At 46.2% G+C, this 17594-nt stretch overlaps 1 protein-coding gene across 1 annotated transcript in view; it reads right to left on the bottom strand.

The window, feature by feature from the left end:
• The window catches only part of TG (thyroglobulin), a gene marked incomplete at its 5' end in the record, with an annotated part of 239511 nt that overhangs the window by 219211 nt on the left and 2706 nt on the right, over positions 1–17594 (bottom strand). The window contains 7 exons of the mRNA XM_081258080.1: positions 1642–2229; positions 2871–3971; positions 8841–9026; positions 9217–9360; positions 9833–9939; positions 15727–15886; positions 16251–16454. Coding sequence (XP_081114206.1) covers positions 1642–2229; positions 2871–3971; positions 8841–9026; positions 9217–9360; positions 9833–9939; positions 15727–15886; positions 16251–16454 — 2490 coding nt within the window. The remainder of the gene's footprint in view (positions 1–1641; positions 2230–2870; positions 3972–8840; positions 9027–9216; positions 9361–9832; positions 9940–15726; positions 15887–16250; positions 16455–17594) is intronic.

Below are 17594 nucleotides of genomic sequence, written 5' to 3'. Positions count from 1 at the left end.
CACATACACACACACACAATGGAATACTACTCAGCCATAAAAAAGAATAAAGTTTTGCCATTTGCAGCAACATGGATGGACGTGGAGGGCATTATGCTAACTGAAATAAGTCAGACTGAGAAAGACAAATACTGTATGATATCACTTATATGTAGAATCTAAAAAATAAAACAAGCTAGTGAATATAACAAAAAAAGAAGCAGACTCACAGATACAGAGAACAAACTGAACAAACTAGTGGTTACCAGTGAGAGTGGAGGGGCAATATAGGGATGGGAGAGTGGGAAGTGCAAACTATTGAGTATAAAATAGGCTCAAGGATGAATTGTACAACATGGGGAATATAGCCAATATTCTGTAGTAACTGTAAATGGGCTGTAACTTTTAAAAACTGTATAAATTTTTTAAATTTTTAAATAAAAAAATTTAAAATTAAAAAAATAGTCTGATTAATTTTAACAATAGCCAGAAAGGTCTGGACAATGTTAAACATTGCAAAGGATGAATTGAGATATTTTATTGGACTTAAACAGCTATAATATTACCTGTAAAATTAGCAACTGCTAGTTAGGGAGATTCTGCTTTGGTAATACCAGTGTTGAATCTGTCTGGTTGCTCTTTCAAACTGATGGCATGGCTATTTGGTGGTAAGGCATTTTAGTTTAAGACACAGAGTCAGCTTCATTCTGTTTATGTCATACACCATAGCTTTGTTGAAGTCTTCTGCCCCAAAGCTGAACTCACAGACCTCCTTCAGCAGCTCTTCCATTAGCCCTTGAACTAACCCCCCTCAAGTATTGATAAATAAAGGCACTTTGAAGAAAGAAGCTCTTCCTGAGGTCCAGAGCACCTAGCAGTGTCCTTATAAGTAACAAAACCATCACAATATGAGCTGGTTAACCAAACGATGCACCTAACTTATGACACATTACTAAAGCATTCGTCATACGGAGCAAGAGCCAGGTCATATTCACTTTATAACCTTCACTGGGCTAAGAAAATGCTTTGCACACAGAAGACATCCAGTTAAAATTTGAGGCATTGATTTAGATAATCGATTATATGAAAACTTAAAAATGAATTACATTAACTTTGCCGATGCCTGACTACGTAGGGAAATCACCTCCCTTCTGTGAGCCTCGGTGTTATGGACTGAATGTTTGGGTCCTCCCCAAAGGGATGTGCTAAAGCCCTAATCCCCAGTGGGATGGTATTTGGAGGTGGGACCTCTGGGAGGTGATTAGGTTTCGGTGAGGTCATGAAGGTGGGGCCCTCATGATGGGATTAGTGTCTTAAAAAATGAAGAGACCAAAGCTCTTTCTCTCTCTCTGCCATGTGAATACACAGTGAGAAGGTGGCCTTCTGCAAGCCAGGAAGACGGCTCTCACCAGGAACCGAGTCTGCCGGCACCTTGACCTTCCACCCTCCAGAACTGTGAGAAACAAATGTCTGTTGGTTAAGCCCTTCAGTCTGCTACTCTGTTATATCCTCCTGAGCTGACCAATACATTCAGTTTTCTCAACCATACGTTGAAGGGATGTACCTGGCCTTCTCTAAACTCCATTCCAGCTGTGACAATACACTCCCACCAGACACCCGTTTTTAAAAACCACAAATTCAGGTCTTTGTAGTTTAACTCACATGCTGGGACCTTGCTGGGCTCGGTCCGGGTTCCTTCCAGCTTTTGACCAGCCTCATCCACACACCAGCAGCTCCGGAGGTCGAAGTGGGCCAGTGGAGTGCTAAAGTCTGAGTAGGGCCCTGGGTATCGGCTGAGCTGGCCATTTAGGATCTGCCAGAAGAGGTAGGGCTCCAGAAGGATGTTTCCTCCGGGCTGGGTCAGGTTCCCTTCCAACACTGCCAGCGGGACATCTTGGACTGAAGAATATCTTGCCAGCGCTGGGAAGATGTCTTGTTGGCCAGCCTCATACAGACTTTGAATAAAGAGACGGAAGCTTCTGGAAGCCACTTCTCTGTAGCTCCTGATCTTCATTAGCAGCTCTGCAGGGGTCAGCTCCTGGCCACCACTGTTCTGAGCTCGCCACTGTTCATACCACTCAAAGGCCTGCTCGGGGGGCCCGTCACATTGCACGTGTCTCCACTGCCCGCTGGCACTGCACTGCGGGATATAGATGCTGGAGAGGGTGGGCGGCATGCTGGGATTAGAGACCAGGGTCCGCACCGTCCCAAGGAAGGCGTGCTCAGCCTGTAACTGACAGGGTGTGGGGCCTGGGGAGGAACAAAGCACAGGTATGTCAGGTTAAGAAGTTTAATAAGCCCCGAAGACCGAGATGGAAGACCTTAACTGTCCAAACTCCATCTAACACCTTATACAACCATAGAGATGCCATCAACCTTAAATTTGTAAATATCATCCAGACAGAGAACATCTCCATCACTAAATCAACACAGTTGAGACCAGCTGTTGTCAGCACGGCAGACACTTACGTGGCAGTTCCTTAAGGCCAAATAAATCTCCCTATTCACTCCTTAGAATGGTAAACAGTATCAAGACCTTTCTGGACAATTTTTAAATCAGCCAGCATAATATTTAAAATGGATAAACAACAAGGACCTACTGTATAGCCCAGGGAATTCTTTCCAATATGATCTAACAACCTAAATGGGAAAAGAATTTGAAAAAGAATAGATACATGTATATGTATAACTGAATCACTTTGCTGTACACCTGAAACTAACACAACATTGTTAATCAACTATACTCCAATAGAAAATTAAAAGTTAAAAAAAAAAACAGCCGGCATATTCTGCCATAACAGAAATTGGGGCTTTAGCTATGACTGTAAGGCACTGTGTCAGGAGCCCAGGGGAGAATCAGAGTCTGCAGATTGAATACGCAACAGACTTACATTGCTTGGGTTCTCCAAGTTCACTTTGAGTTCCGGGAATAGGCTGACCCTCGGCGTCCACACAGTAACACTCTGAGTTGAAGCACTGGACAGGGAGGAAGTGCCCCTCACTGGTACAAGAAGGGACAAACAGGCTGGACCCTGCAGGCTGGCTACCCAAGAGGCTTTGCACACGCATCCTTTGCTTTTCACACTCTGTGGGGCACTTCGGTTTTCCACCTCTGACCCTGGAGCCAGCAAGTTCTTGGCCCTGGGCATCCACGCACCAGCACTCTCCAGCAAAGCACTGGACCTCCTTGTAGCTCCCTTCTGCAGTACATGATGGGACAAAAAGGCTGCCAGGTGTCTGCCCACAGCCCTGGGAGCTAAGCACCATTTCCATCACATCACCTAAATCCTTTGCTTTGTCCTCTGGCACAGAAATAGCATGCTGCAAGAAGAGAAGGAATTCTGGAAGCTCCAGGAGGGAAGAAAGGAATTTCATGGCATTTTGATTCTCTTGTAAGTTGATTTCAAAGCCAAAGCTGCCCACAGCTGTCTTATTCATAGCAGCGCCTGTCTTCAAGGCTTCAGGGGCTTCCCTGGCAGGATTTGAATCCAGTCCCACAGAGAAGGGCTTGGCTGGATCTGCTAGGGCCCATCCATTTGGGAAGCCTGGGAGACCAAGTTGCTGGAAAAAGCGACTGAAATTAAACGTACCTCTTGGGCCCAGGGCTCCAGACAAGTTAAACTGGATGACATTCTCCAAAAATCTCCCTCCAAAGAGGTTTTGCTGGAGTCGCTTTGGGTTGGTGGTGAACTGCAGGGCGAGACGGGCCAGCTCTTGGGAGGGAAGAATCCCTCTGATGGCTTCTTTGAGGAGACTTTTTAGGGCAGCAAACCGTGTATCCTGCCCTTGTACCATTGGGTGGAGAATCCCAGAATCCACAAAGAGCTCCTTGATCAAGGAGGGGCAGGATGAGGCAAATCTGGTGACTCTCTGAGAGCCCGGTCCTTCCTCGGGAGCCAAGAACAAGTCGTGCCGGCTGAAGTAGCCCGAGGGCCCAAAGTGGAGTCTGGAAAAGGCCCGCCGCCTCTCGGAGGGACAGGACTGGTCTTCAGCTGCAGGAGAAATGCAAACAGAGATGCAAACAGAGAAATGGTTTTACTGTCACCAGTAACCCTGACACAGGCCTCAGATCTTTCTGGTAGTGAGATGAAAGAAGTCAGTCAGGGACCGAATTCATACCTCTTGCTTCTCTGTATCTTCTTATTAACATTTTTTTCCTTTCCCCCTGAGCACAACCCGTGGCCCCCATCCTGGGGAGTAAGGACTCCAGTTGACTTGACTTTCTCTCTTAGATTTCATTAGAGGGTGACCTCCCCCTCAGGCCGGGCTGAGACACCAGCTCACTTTCTGGAACCCTGACCACACATTCACCACCATGAATGATGTCTCCTCACCAGGTGTCCTGCCTCGCCCAATATTCAAGTCCACCTGGAACCTCAGAATGTGATCTCACTTGGAATGAGCATCTCTGCAGATGTCATTAGTTAAGATGAGGTCATACTGGATTAGGGTGGGCCCTAAATCCAATGACTGATGTCCTTAAAAAATGCCATGTTACAGAGAAGATACACGAGGAAGAAAAACACATGAGGATGGATGCAGAGGCAAGAGTGATGCAGCTATAAGCCAATGAATGCCAACGATTGCCAGCAAACATCAGAAGCTAGGAAGGGGCAAGGAAGGAGTCTACTCTGGAGCCTTCTGAGGGAGTGCGGCCCTGCTGACACCTTGATTTCAGACTTATGGCCTGCAGGACTGTGAGAGAATAAATGTCTGTTATTTTAAGCCACCCAGTTTGTGGTCATTTCTTACGGCCCACCCTAGGAAACTACTATACTACCAAATTCCTATGTGTTTTTAATGAAATGTTGTTTTCCAGTATTCTCCTACTGGAATTCTTAATGGCCTTTAATGCTTCATTATATGCTCTTCGTGTGGCTTCCAATTCCTCCTTGTGGGTCATTTCATCTGGGCTAACTAGTTTGTAGTCTGTTTGAGGATAAGAACCATACTTTAAGTGTTATTGGTATTTCCCATAATTAGAAATATTTTCCTATGTTTCAACATATTGATACAGTATTTAGGAATTATGATATTTCCCACAATATAATACAATAATGCCCACTCAGCAAACACACTTAGCACATTCTCCCAGGCTTCTTGACCTTTCCTTGAAATTATTAATTAAATAGTATTAACTCAGTCAACTCAATACATGCATGGTCAGGTCATTCTATCTGAGTATCCTAAGTTGACTGTCATCCCATTCAGAGAAAAGATTTTAAATTCAAACTCCGATTGTCTCAGTCACATAGGTAGAAGGGAGAAAGCTCCATTTTTCTCCATAAAACCATAAATCTTAGAAGTCCTTTGCAACCCACCCACCCGCAACTTTTCCAAATAATTCTTTTCCCTCAATTCACATGGGTGCCAAAAAGGAAGTCAGCCAATTTTCCTCTGTAACCAGGCAATAGAAAAAGAGCTGGAACTTGGGATCAGAGAGAGTGAGAAAGACTGGCAACATCTGAACACATAACACATCCGTCCACGAGGCCACAGCTTCCTCTAATGGATATTACAGCAAGGTATGGAAGAAATCAAGTTCACGGCTCGGCTTACTCTCTTTCCAAATTAAGAGCATATCCTGTCCATTCATTTGTTACGTAGAGTTACCAAGGCAAAAAAAAAACAAAACAAAAGAAAATTCAGATATTCGTTCCATGTGGCATTTGTTTCCATGGAAACAGGACTGATACACCAGAGAGAAAAAGTAAAAAAAAAAAAAATATGATCCATGCATTTGTAAGTTCTTTTGGTTTTAATTTGGAAGACCGCAGTTCTTCATTTTCACCTGGAAATTGGAGGGCACAATATTCTCTGGGTTTTAATAGAACCAAAGTGTAATTGTAAAACTACCTTCAAGGCACAGCTTCAGAATGTTCTTTTTCTACATCCTCACACTTAGCAGACAGGATGGTACCCAATACTGTGCCAAGAGCTCAAAATGTTAAGTTGGAGAAATCAAATGGTTTACCAGGAAGTATTGAAAGAACATTAACACATGTCTATTTTGAGCCTCTAAAAAGGCTGTACTCCTCCTTCACTGTTTCAGATCTTGCCCAGGCCATCCAGTTCACCTAAATTGGAAGCCTGCAAGTGCTCCTGGATTCCTCCCCCTCCACTGCTAACACCTTTCAGGGTCTTCCTGCAAGGTGGAACAGAGTCTTTTTTTTTTAAGATTTTCTTTTTTTGATGTGGACCATTTTTAACGTCTTTATTGAATTTGTTACAATATTGCTTCTGTTTTATGTTTTGGTTTTTGGTTTTTTGGCCACGAGCCATGTGGGATCTCATCTCCCCGACCAGGGATCGAACCCACACCCCGTGCATTGGAAGGCAAAGTCCTAACCAGTGGACCGCCAGAGAAGTCCCTGGAATGGAGTCTTACTGGGATGCCTGGTGACATGTCTCAAGTCCACACCCTCTTCCACAGCCCGTTACTTCTACTTCAGTATTGCTTGCCGTCCTGGGCTGAATAGTCTCCCCAGAACTCATGTCCTTCCTGGAACCTCAGATGTGATCTTTCGAAACAGGGTCATTGTAGATGTAATGAGTTAAGATGGGGTCCTACTGGAGTAGGCTCTACTACTCTAGAGTGCTCTTAATTATAGGATATAGTGGGCTCTTAATCCTATACAACTAGTGTCATTACAAGAAGAGGAGATGAGATACAGAGGCAGACACACAGGGAGACAGCCATGTGGCAACAGAGGCAGAGTGTGGAGTTATGCAGTCATGAGCCAAGGAACACCAAAGATTGTTAGCGTAAAAAAGAATGAAACAATGCCATTTGCAGCAACATGGATGGACCTAGAGATTATCATACTGAGTGAAGTAAGTCAGACGGAGAAAGACAAATATAATATGATATTGCTTATACGTGGAATGTAAAACAAGGGTATAAATGAACTTACCTACAAAACAGAAATAGAGTCACAGATGTAGAAAACAAACTTATGGTTACCTGGGGGTAAGGGTGGGGAGGGATAAATTGGGAGATTGGGATCGACATATACACACTACTATATATAAACTAGATAACTAATAAGGACCTACTGTATAGCACAGGGAACTCTACTCAATAGTCTGTAATGGCCTATATGGGAAAAGAACCTAAGAAAGAGTGGATATATGTATATGTATAACTGGTTCACTTTGCTGTACACCTGAAACTAACACAGCATTGTAAATCAACTATACTCCAATAAAAATAAAAAAATAAAATAAAACAATTAAGTTTCTATCTAAAAACACAAAGATTGTTGGCGACTAACACAAATCAGGAAGCGGCAAGGAAGGATTCTCCCCTGAAGCCTTGAGAGAGAGCATGGCCCTGCTCACAGCTTGATTTTAGACTTCCAGCCTTTAGAACTGTGCAAGAATATATTTCTGTTGTTCTAAGCCACTCAGTTTGTGGTCATCTGTTACAGCCACCCCAGGAAAGTAACATAGGCCCCTTATCTCTCTTCAGGACACTGCAATGACCTTCAAATGCCCCACTACCTGCAGCTTGGTGCTCCTGTACAATCTGTCCTCCAAAATGCCTGGGCTGTCTTTCCTACACACAAACCCCACATGGCACTCTCCAGCTTAAAAACCCTCAACAGCTCCTCTGACCCTCCAGGATGAAGCCCCCAAGCCTTTGCTTTGCTATGAAAGACCTTACTACCCCTGCCTTTCAGAGTTCCCCACCCCAAACATACTCCAACACGTTTTTTCTCTATCCTTCTCACAGATTCACTGTTCATTAGCTCACCAACGCCTATTACAGATCTTCCTCGACTGTGGTGGGGTGACATCCTGATAAACCCATCGTAAGCTGAAAATATCATGAAGTCGAAAACGCATTGAATACCCAACATTGTAGCTTAGCTTTGCCTACCTTAAATGTACTCAGAACACTTACATTAGTGTACAGTTGGGTAAAATCATCTTAACACGAAGCCCATTTTATAATAAAGTACTGAATATCTCATGTAAGTATTTTTTTTTTTTTTTTTTTTGGCTTCACCGCGACGCTTGCAGGATCTTGGTTTCCCGACCAGGATTTGAACGTGGGCCCCGGAAGTGAAAGTGCCGAGTCCTAACCACTAGACAGTCAGGGAATTCCCTCATGTAATTTATTGGATACTGTACTGAAAGGGAAAGACAGCATAGCTGTCTGGGTACAGAATGGTCATAAGTGTATGGGTTACAATCGAGTGGCTGATGGGGGGAGCTGCAGCTCGCTGCCGCTGCCCAGCATCACGAGAAAGTTTCATACCGCATATCTCTAGGCCGGGAAATGATCGAGATTCAAAGCACTGTTTCTACTGAAAGTGTATCATTTTTGCACCATTGCAAAGTCAAAAATTGTAAGTCAAACCATCATAAGTCGGGACCCTTTCGTATTTATGTCCTTATAATTTTGTTTCTCCTGCTCTTTGTAGAGAGAACGACTCTCTTTATTTTCCTCCTTCAGGAAACATCTTTATTTTAGAAGATACTCATCAAGTGTCACCTCTTCCACGAAGCCTTCCTGGATGTTTCCTTGCCATACATGCTGAGAGATAGGATTGACCCGGTTCTTCTCTGTGCTCCTTCAGCTATCAGCACACACTTCTCTCATGGCACGTGTACACTTAATTCTTCTACTATTCTCTGAGCTCCCTGAGGAAGCAACCATGCCTGACGCAGGATGAGAAATGTGCTGGAAATTAATGATGATAAACGGGTTTGCATCATGTTGAGCCTGAAGGGCCCGTGGGGGCACCCTCAGGAGGCATTGGAATTAATGGGTTATGAAGAGGTCCGTCTGGAGAGACACTTAAAGTCACACGACCTGACAAGAACAAGAGAGGAGGCCTGGAGAGGACACCCACCACAGGATGGAGGCTCCCCTTGACGCCGCGTCCCCTGGATCTCCCGTCCCTGGGCGTCCACACACCAGCACGGCCCATCCCTCTGGCACTGTACCGCCTGGTACTCCCCATCTGGGCGGCAGCTCGGAGTGCAGGGGTGACCGAAGCTGGTGGCTGTAAACCGCTCCACTTCACATCTTGTGGGGCCTACAAGAGATCCGAGTGGTAAAGGAAAGGACAGTTGGTGTGTTTACAGCATGCGTTCTGGACGCTGGTACGATTGTTTCAATCCCCGCACCCACTTTGCTGGGACAACCACAGAGACTGCAGCGACTTGAAAGCCAAGTGGTTTTCTCCTAGCAGAAACACACACATCTGCCATGGGCTTAGTACTTACATCGGAATCTGCCCGAGATGACTAGCTGCACCGCTAGGAACCGTCTCTGCAGTATTCGGTACAGGGTGGTCTCAGCGAAGGTGGAAGCAAGGTCCAGGCCAGCAAAAATGGTGTCGTAAATTTCACCGAGTAGCAGCTCCAAACCTGAGCCAAGACAGCAAACGTTTGGAGGGATGGGTTCATTCAGACAGGAGTCCCTGACCTCGCTGTGTAAACAGATATGAAGAGGCCAGAGCCTCCACTGGCATCATTGTGCTTTGGGTCTGAACAAGGCTTTAATGGTTTTCAAAGTCAGGGCGGCTGTGTATGGTTGAACAGTTTGTTCACAGCACAAGGGAGCACAGCTGAGAGAGTGAGAAATTGCAGTCCATCCTGGGTTCTACTTGCCAAGCTTGGAGCTGCAGCTGTGCAGGGGTGGGGCGGGGCGGGGCGGGGCCGGGCACCTCTTTCCAGTGTGTGCAAAGGCACCACGTGGACTATCAGCAGCTGTGCTTAAAGGACCGCCCTTGAAAGTCTGCGAAGGCCACGCCCTCCTCCATACCCAGGGCAGCCCAGCCGCTATTTCTGATTGACAGGGAGTGACATTTAGGCTCTCGGGTCTGGGGAATGCGCTTACCTGTCTCAGCCAGTTCCCGCCCTTGGCTGTCCACACAGTGACAATACGCAGACACCTCAGGAAACCTTCTGCGAAAGGAACTGAAGGTCACAAATGCGTCTGGGAACCTAAGAGACAATGGGATTTATGACCACCATTTCATAAAAAGCAAGTCATCATGAGCTCTTCCTGTAGAAGTAAATTAATGTGGCCTCATTTCATCTGGGGAAAAGAAATGTCTGCTTCTTTATTTCATGCCATTTGCTCCATGCTTCCTGCAGTAAATGTATTTTTTTTTTTCTAAATTGGTTGTCCTTGGCCAGGGCGAGGCTGGACTTGTGAAAATAAAGCTGTGCTTGGCTGTCATCTACTAATTAGCGTTTTTCTCACTCATGGCATTTGACCAATTTATGCCCAAGCGTGTGTCTCATAGGACCAGGCAGAAAACAGTTAATGAGCATTGCATTAACAAGTTCCTTTACAAGAATATAACCCTAGAGACTAAGGGCCAAGTGTGCTTTACAGACATATGGTACACATTGTAGATGATCTCATTTGGGGAGATCAGACAACTTCAGATCCCTTTACAACTTTTCAAGAGCTTGAAAAGACGCCAAATTCCAGGATAGGAAATTCTTATGTAGGCCATTTCCCAGTCCCATAGTTGAAAAAAACACCAAATCAGTGTGACATCTCTAACAAGGACTATACATCCCTTGCCATAAATTGAGGAAAAGGATGCCTAAATCCCGCCTGACCCGGCAATTGCTAAAGGGAGCTAATTGGCTGGGCTCCCCATCCTGGAAGTAATATGAAGCCCAGGTGAGTGACGTAAGGCTGTATCAGGAGTTCTTCCCACGTGCAGTGACATAGCAACCAGAGGGGATTTGTTCACCTTTATGCAACACTGAGAGATTTATTTTATGCCCTATATAGCAAGTCTATGAAACCCAGTATAGTATGTTTCTACCTACATCTGGAAATATATCCCCAACCAATAAGTTAGCAGAAAAGCAGCTCTCTGCACAGATAGGTCTGTTGCTGTGTAATATATTCTAGCACAATGTTGAAAACAACCTTAATGTCCAAAGATATGAAAATTAAAAGTAAATTATAGTAAACCCCCTAAACGAATGCATGCATAATATTATGTAAAAAGGGTTGAATACAAAATGGCATGTACATACACTACAATTGCTCCTATGCGCATGAACCAGTATTGGAAGGGAATATATTTGCAGGAACTGCTCAGAGCCTGAACACAGGGTGCACGAGTATTAGTTCATTTGAATGGAAATGAATGCACAAAACAAGACCTATGAACGCACTGTAGAATTATGGATTTTTTCCATGTTGTTGGTCTATGACCGTGTGTATGTGAGTTAAATTAAAAAGAATGTTACACTAAGTGAGTTGAATAAAAGAAACTAAAAACTCCCTTGGCCCAGTTGCTCCCACTGATGGGAGGTATATGACAGAAGTTCATTCATTGGAACCTGGGACAATTCAATTACAAAAGTGCTAATAATAGCAGCATAATCACTTCCATTTATTGAACACTAATTTGTAGAAGACAACCTGCAAAATGTTTAATATATGTTGACTCATTTAATTCATTTAACCCTACTAAAAGGCAGGTGGTATTTTTTTCATGCCCATTTTAGAGGTTAAAAAAGTGAGGTGTATTGGCCATGGGTCTTGAACCAGTGGTGGGAACGGAGGTTCAGATCCAGGGCTTCACCACCACGTGATCTCTGCTAATGATGTTACGCAGAGTGTTTGGCTGTACCCAGCTCCTGCCCCATATCCTGAGAGGCAGTCCTCTGTTTTGACACTCTTCTTTCTAGGCCGGACACTGAGCTTTTCCTGGCATCTAATAGACAGTGGTGGGTCACTCAGCTGGCCCGGAGTTCTGAAACCCATTCCAGCATGCGGCACGGGAAGTTTAAATCACTCCAGTCCCACATTCCACCAATTCAACCCAGAGACCCACCTCAACCTTCAACTAATAGAAAAGGATGCTTCCCTTTCTTTGGATTTTATCAGGATGAGAATAAAAGAGTCCTCAAGAAGGAAAATTGTAGTGGAGGGGAAAATGATGGCGTTTCTGCTTTCATGTTCAGATTGTGGCCAACATAGAGTTAGAGAAATCACTAATGAGGCTCCGTGCAATACAAAATGTCAGCCCCTGCCAGGCGTCCGGTCCTGCCCACCTGCAGTGTAGGATTCGTGCCCCTGGGCCCAGGGAGCCAACACCCCCTTCTCAGTCAGATGTCCCAGCCTTCTCCCGAACCGCCCCTCCAGACATCTCGCCACTGATGAAGACTAGCAGAACCCTCCTCACAGTCAAGCGCTGTGACTCCCACAGTGCCTGGGGCACTGCAGACACTGCGGAGGGTCCTGCGAGGGTGACAGGTGATGAGTCCGCGAGGATGTCTCCACACACAGTCGCTCACACGGTCAGGCAACGAGGCCCTTTTACCACATGTGGTGACGCATCTGCTCCGTCCCCCTGGACCACCTGTATCGCATGGGTTGCCAAGGCGTTTGAAGAAGTTTGAATGAGCTCGGTCACTAAGGACAAGGGCTAATAAAGAAACCAACTGACTGAATTTAATTCGGGTCACTAAAGCCTTGATAATGGCATCGGCTCTTAAGCCCTTTACTACAATCTGCTTAGCCAGAATACGCTTCCTTAGTTAGTGCCTAGGTAAGGGCAATGTGAAAGATGGGGGAAGGGCCGGAAGGACTGGCAAAGCTCACTCCATCATGTCACCCCATCATGACATGTTTTCTTGGTCACCGGCCAAACAGGTATAGTTAACAGCTGCCTTTTTCAAGAGGCAAAAGGACCTGCCTTAAATGGGCAAATGCTGTGGCCAAGTTCAAGTGTGAATCATCACCCAGCACATCAAGAACCCACAACAAACAGGTTGGCAAATGAGGCTTCCAGGCTCCCTGTGGCCCCATGGAAATAGGTCAACTGCCTTATGCCACTTCTCCATGTGAATTTCCCATAGAAATCACCTCAGATTCGATATTCCGAAAGCAAATTTCTGACTTTTCCTTTCCAGACTCTTCCTGTACCATCCATCCAGAAACCAGACCTTGGAGTCCTCCTTAACTTTTTCTCTCCCTCGCCTCCCATATATGTTCCTTCACCAAGTTCCATGGAGTCTACCAAGTCAATATTTGTCCAATCCCGCTCCGTCTCACCATGGTCCTCTCCATCACCTGCTCTGGTCCAAGTTGACAGCACCTCTCACCTGGACTAGTACTGTAGCCTCTGAACTTGTAGAGTCACCCCCAGGCACCCATTGTGCTCTTCCCTGACACCAGTCCATTCTTTTCAAAATTCAAGTCTGGTGGTTAATAAGATATACCCAACTCCCACTCAGGCTTAAAATTCTTGATGCAGTATTAGAGACGTACTGAAACTAAAAAACTACTCCTTGTTTATCTGACATTCAAATATCACTGGCCATCCGGTATTTTTTCAACTGGCAACCCTAGGTGTTAAATCTAGACTCTCCACGTAGCCTCCGTGGCTCCTGACACTTTGCTCCAGTGGAGTCACTGGGGCTGGCACTGCCCAGGTCTGCTTATCAGAAAATTCCTGAATATGGCTGGGCTTCCAGTAACCAGCCACCCGACCCTTCCCATGACCTTCTTAAATCAGAATTCGCTCAGAGACATGCTTGCTTACATAAAAGAAAGGCTCCCATTTCAAGGGTAAACTTGTTTTGTTCCTTAACAATAGATGCTTAGTCCTGAATGTTTGCCTTTAACTCGACTGCCCTCTGGTGGAAGCAGCTATGAATTGTGCCTCAAGCTGGCACCTGCAAGAAGTTCTTTGATGACTGTAGGCCTACTGTATGCAAGGTTCTGTGCTCTATGCTGTGGGGAACAGAGATGAACTGAGGTTTTGTGGGATGGTAAAAGGAGACAGACAGCTCTGGAACCCACCAATTGTGCTTCCTAGGCTAGGGTCCTTAACTTCTGTGCTTCAGATTCCCCATTGTGTGCCAGAGACCATCAATTCCAATTATTTTTGTAAATATTGAAGTAAATGAAAGGATCTCAAATTCCCTGTATATAGTGAACATCCAGTTGAACTTGAACTGAGCACACGTTAGTTTGCATCAATGAGCATCAGTAAATCAGGCTGTTTGCAGATTCCTATGTGCACACGGGCAGGCCTTGTGGGGTGGGGAGGGGACCGTAACCTACATTTGCTGAATGTAACCTACATTTGCTAAAGCTGGTGATCAGTAAGGAATCTGTAAGGATTCCTTACAGATGCATAATAATTTACAATTTTCGCAGCGGTTTTATAGACAAGGGCTCAGCATATCTTCACCATGACCTAATGAGCCGGTGTTGTCCTTACAGATGGGGACACTGAGGCTCAGAGAAGTAAGTGACCAGGTCACTTTGCCAGCAGTGACAGAGTCAGAATGAGGGTCACAGGGCAAATGCTATGGGGCCAGGCAGGTAATGCAAACAGATGGAGCAGAGGTATCTGGCAGCAGGACATGGAGAGACCCAGAGCAGCGGGGTGGGGGTGGGGTGCACTCAGTCCAAAGAGAACCAGCTTCTTGGTGCCATGCGACAATGCATGTAGCCCTCACCCTTGTTCTTCAGGATCAGGAAGTCAGACTTTCGTGTATTATGTGGAACATATAAAATTGCTGATGTGCAACTATTTTTACCTACACAAATGGAAATTACACAGGATTCTACTTAAAATCCCCCAGTTTTTAAAATACTATGCAGCTCAAAAGAGACTTACCTCTGGGACAGTTCTTGGTCACAGGCTTTTATCTGTAACCCCTCCTGGCACATCCCTCTCTCTCATAGGGAAAGAAACTTGCTGTTTTGAAAGCCAGCCACATAAAGGCTCAGGTTCTCCAAGAGAATTCCTATCAGTATTCACAGACTAATAGTCTTATTTATTTTCACTCAGAATGTTTCAATTATATCTGAAGTCTGTGTGAGGCCCTTACAGTAATAAAGTAGCCATCTTGAAAAACCAGAAGCTATCCAGTTATTTGGGCCAAGATCTATGATGCATCTCCCTTTTTATATTTGTTATTTGAATCTTTAAACTCATTGATAAGTGCAAACATACATGTAATTTATAAAAATGCATAAAAACGGTCCACGTTTTTTATGGAGCCATCTTTTTTCCTTTTCTGCTGGTTCCCTTCTCCACAGCAACCTGACCCTCAAGGTGGCTGTGATAACCACACAGTATGTGCTTATTCATACTTTTCTCTGCACTCACCTAATCCTATACGGACACAAGCATGATCACATAATATGAACATAATATATTATCACATATGCACATGAAGGGACCTGTCTGATGTTTGTTTTCTAAAAATTAAATCCTCTTATATTATCTGTACCTTGTGTATCATATTATCTTAGTGTGCTGCAGAATCCTCTCCGAATCAACTGGAAGAGCTGATTTGCATTTTCTTAAAGGGCTGCAGAAACATTTATGGCAGGTACACATTCATCCAGCCATGCACCTTGGGCTGTCAGCCACTTTGTGCCCAGTTTTTGGCTACAATAAAAAACGATGCAGTAGACATCCTAGTACATACATCTTCACATTATGGTGTCTTTATCTCCATAGGCTGGCTGGGCCAGAAGGTTCGCCTATTCTTAATCTGAATAGCTATTGTCAGCCCGCTTTGTGGGGAACGCTGTAGCCCTTCAGATGTCCGTCACAGCAAATGAGTGTGAGGCCTCTCTCCGTTCCCACGGGCTGCGTGTCTCACACACAGACACACACACGTGAGTGTGCACACATCCCAGCATACAGTCCCAAAGTGAGCGGGAGCTTTGGCAGGAGATGGGAAGGGATGGCCCGTGACGAGCTCGCTCAGGGGCCCAGCAGCCCTTACCTGTTGTAGCTGTGGACCAGGTCGAAGATCATCATGTCCGTGGTGTTGACCAACTTGCACTGCACAGACATGAAGCCTCCGTCTGGAGAACACTGGGGTGGGGACTTGTCCCCCACCCCGTGGAGGAGGCGGCGGTTTCTTATCTCACAGCTCCCTGGACCTAAACATTTCCAAGAAAACAATTTTTAATTCTTCCATACAAGGAGGTGTGTCCACTTCTGCAGTCTAGGTGCATGGGTTCATAGTACACTCATGACAGCATCCCAAACAGGGACTAAGGCCTGGGGCGGGAGGTGCTCCTTGGAATCCTACTTACTCTTCTAATGAGCAGCCGGTGAACGTTGCTGTCCACCACATGGAACTATCAGCAGGGATAAAACCTTCCTAAAATCCCTTCCTTCCCTGTGCCGAGGGCCAGGTCCTCTGCCTTTTCTTGGGGAGCCCTGACCCCGTTTTGGTTCCGATATGGGAGGCCGCACACTGCCTCCACCTCCTCATGGGGTGCTGGTGCCAGTGGGACTTACATCGTGCCGGCCTCCCCCGCTGGCGGGTCCCGTACACCTCCATCCCTTCCGCGTCCACACACCAGCACTGCTCCCGTCGCAGGTCGCACTGCACGGGCTCGTAATCCCCCGAATCCTGACACTGAGGGAGGTAGGACGTGGCCGTGCTGTTGATGTAGCTGCTCAGTAAGATCTGCTGCTTCTGCAGCTGGCAGAACGACAGACCTGTGGCAACGAAGAGCGGCGTCAGAGCAGGACAGCAGGGACGACGTAGGGGTCGTAGCCCAGGAGGACCCCTCTCCCTCCCCAGAGGCGGGAAGGCAGGACAGCAGGGACGACATAGGGGTCGTAGCCCAGGAGGACCCCTCTCCCTCCCCAGAGGCGGGAAGGCAGGACAGCAGGGACGACATAGGGGTCGTAGCCCAGGAGGACCCCTCTCCCTCCCCAGAGGCGGGAAGGCAGGACGGTCCCTCCCCCAGCCCATGGGTGCTCGAGGAGCGGGCAACAGCCTCAGGACCAGCGTTCCAACTGCCCAAGTCTATATCCCAGGATTTCTCCTGACTCCTGCGGACCGAGCTTGGAAGGGCAGATTTCATCGTGTCCCATGGGTCCCCGGGACACCCCACGGCCCTGGCGCTGCAGAGGTGCAGTGTGAATGGAGTACAGGCTGGCTGTTGACAGCTTGTCTGAATTCAACTTTGCCCGCACACTTGCTGTGTGACCTCGGGGAAGTCCGTCACCTCTCTGTGCCCCACTCACATTATCTACAGAATTAAAATACAAGTGCCTTCTTCAGGTGCATGAGGACTAGTGACATTAGTGATTACTGCCCCTATTGAATACCTACTGTGGGCCGGGTGTCTTATGTGCATTTTAAATCCTCTCAACCATCACAGCTGATCCTATAGCAGATACTATATTCGTGTTGCAGACAAGGAACAAGAACTCAGTGACAGTATGGGACCCAGCAGCATGTTGGCCCCCAAAACCAGCGCCCAAAACGGAGCTTTGCTCCATTAAAGGATAAGTGGTTCCAAGCTCAGTTTCACAATTTTAAGATGACCAGTGTAAACTGACCTTTGTTTTAGGCTGATCTGTGACATGCTTTAAATGGGGACTGGACTTTCTTTGACTACTCATCATAACAATCATTTTAACAGGGACGTTTTCACCTCAGTCTCAAATTTTAGAAACACCCCAGGTGAAAGAACACTTCTGTGCACGTGGCTGCTTTCTGGTTTCAGAGACCTTTGATGTCTGCCCCCTGTCCCTTCCTTAGCACCAGGTACCTAGCCTGGCACATGGGGGATTTCAGAGGCAATTAGCTAAACAAAGGACTTGTCCTGTTGATTTTCACAGCAGTCC

This window comes from Mesoplodon bidens (genome assembly GCF_964165515.1).
Source record: "Mesoplodon bidens genome assembly, chromosome: 16".
Lineage (NCBI taxonomy): Eukaryota > Metazoa > Chordata > Mammalia > Artiodactyla > Ziphiidae > Mesoplodon > Mesoplodon bidens.
Note: the sequence above shows the minus strand (reverse complement) of the source record. Positions and strands in the feature narration are given on the sequence as shown.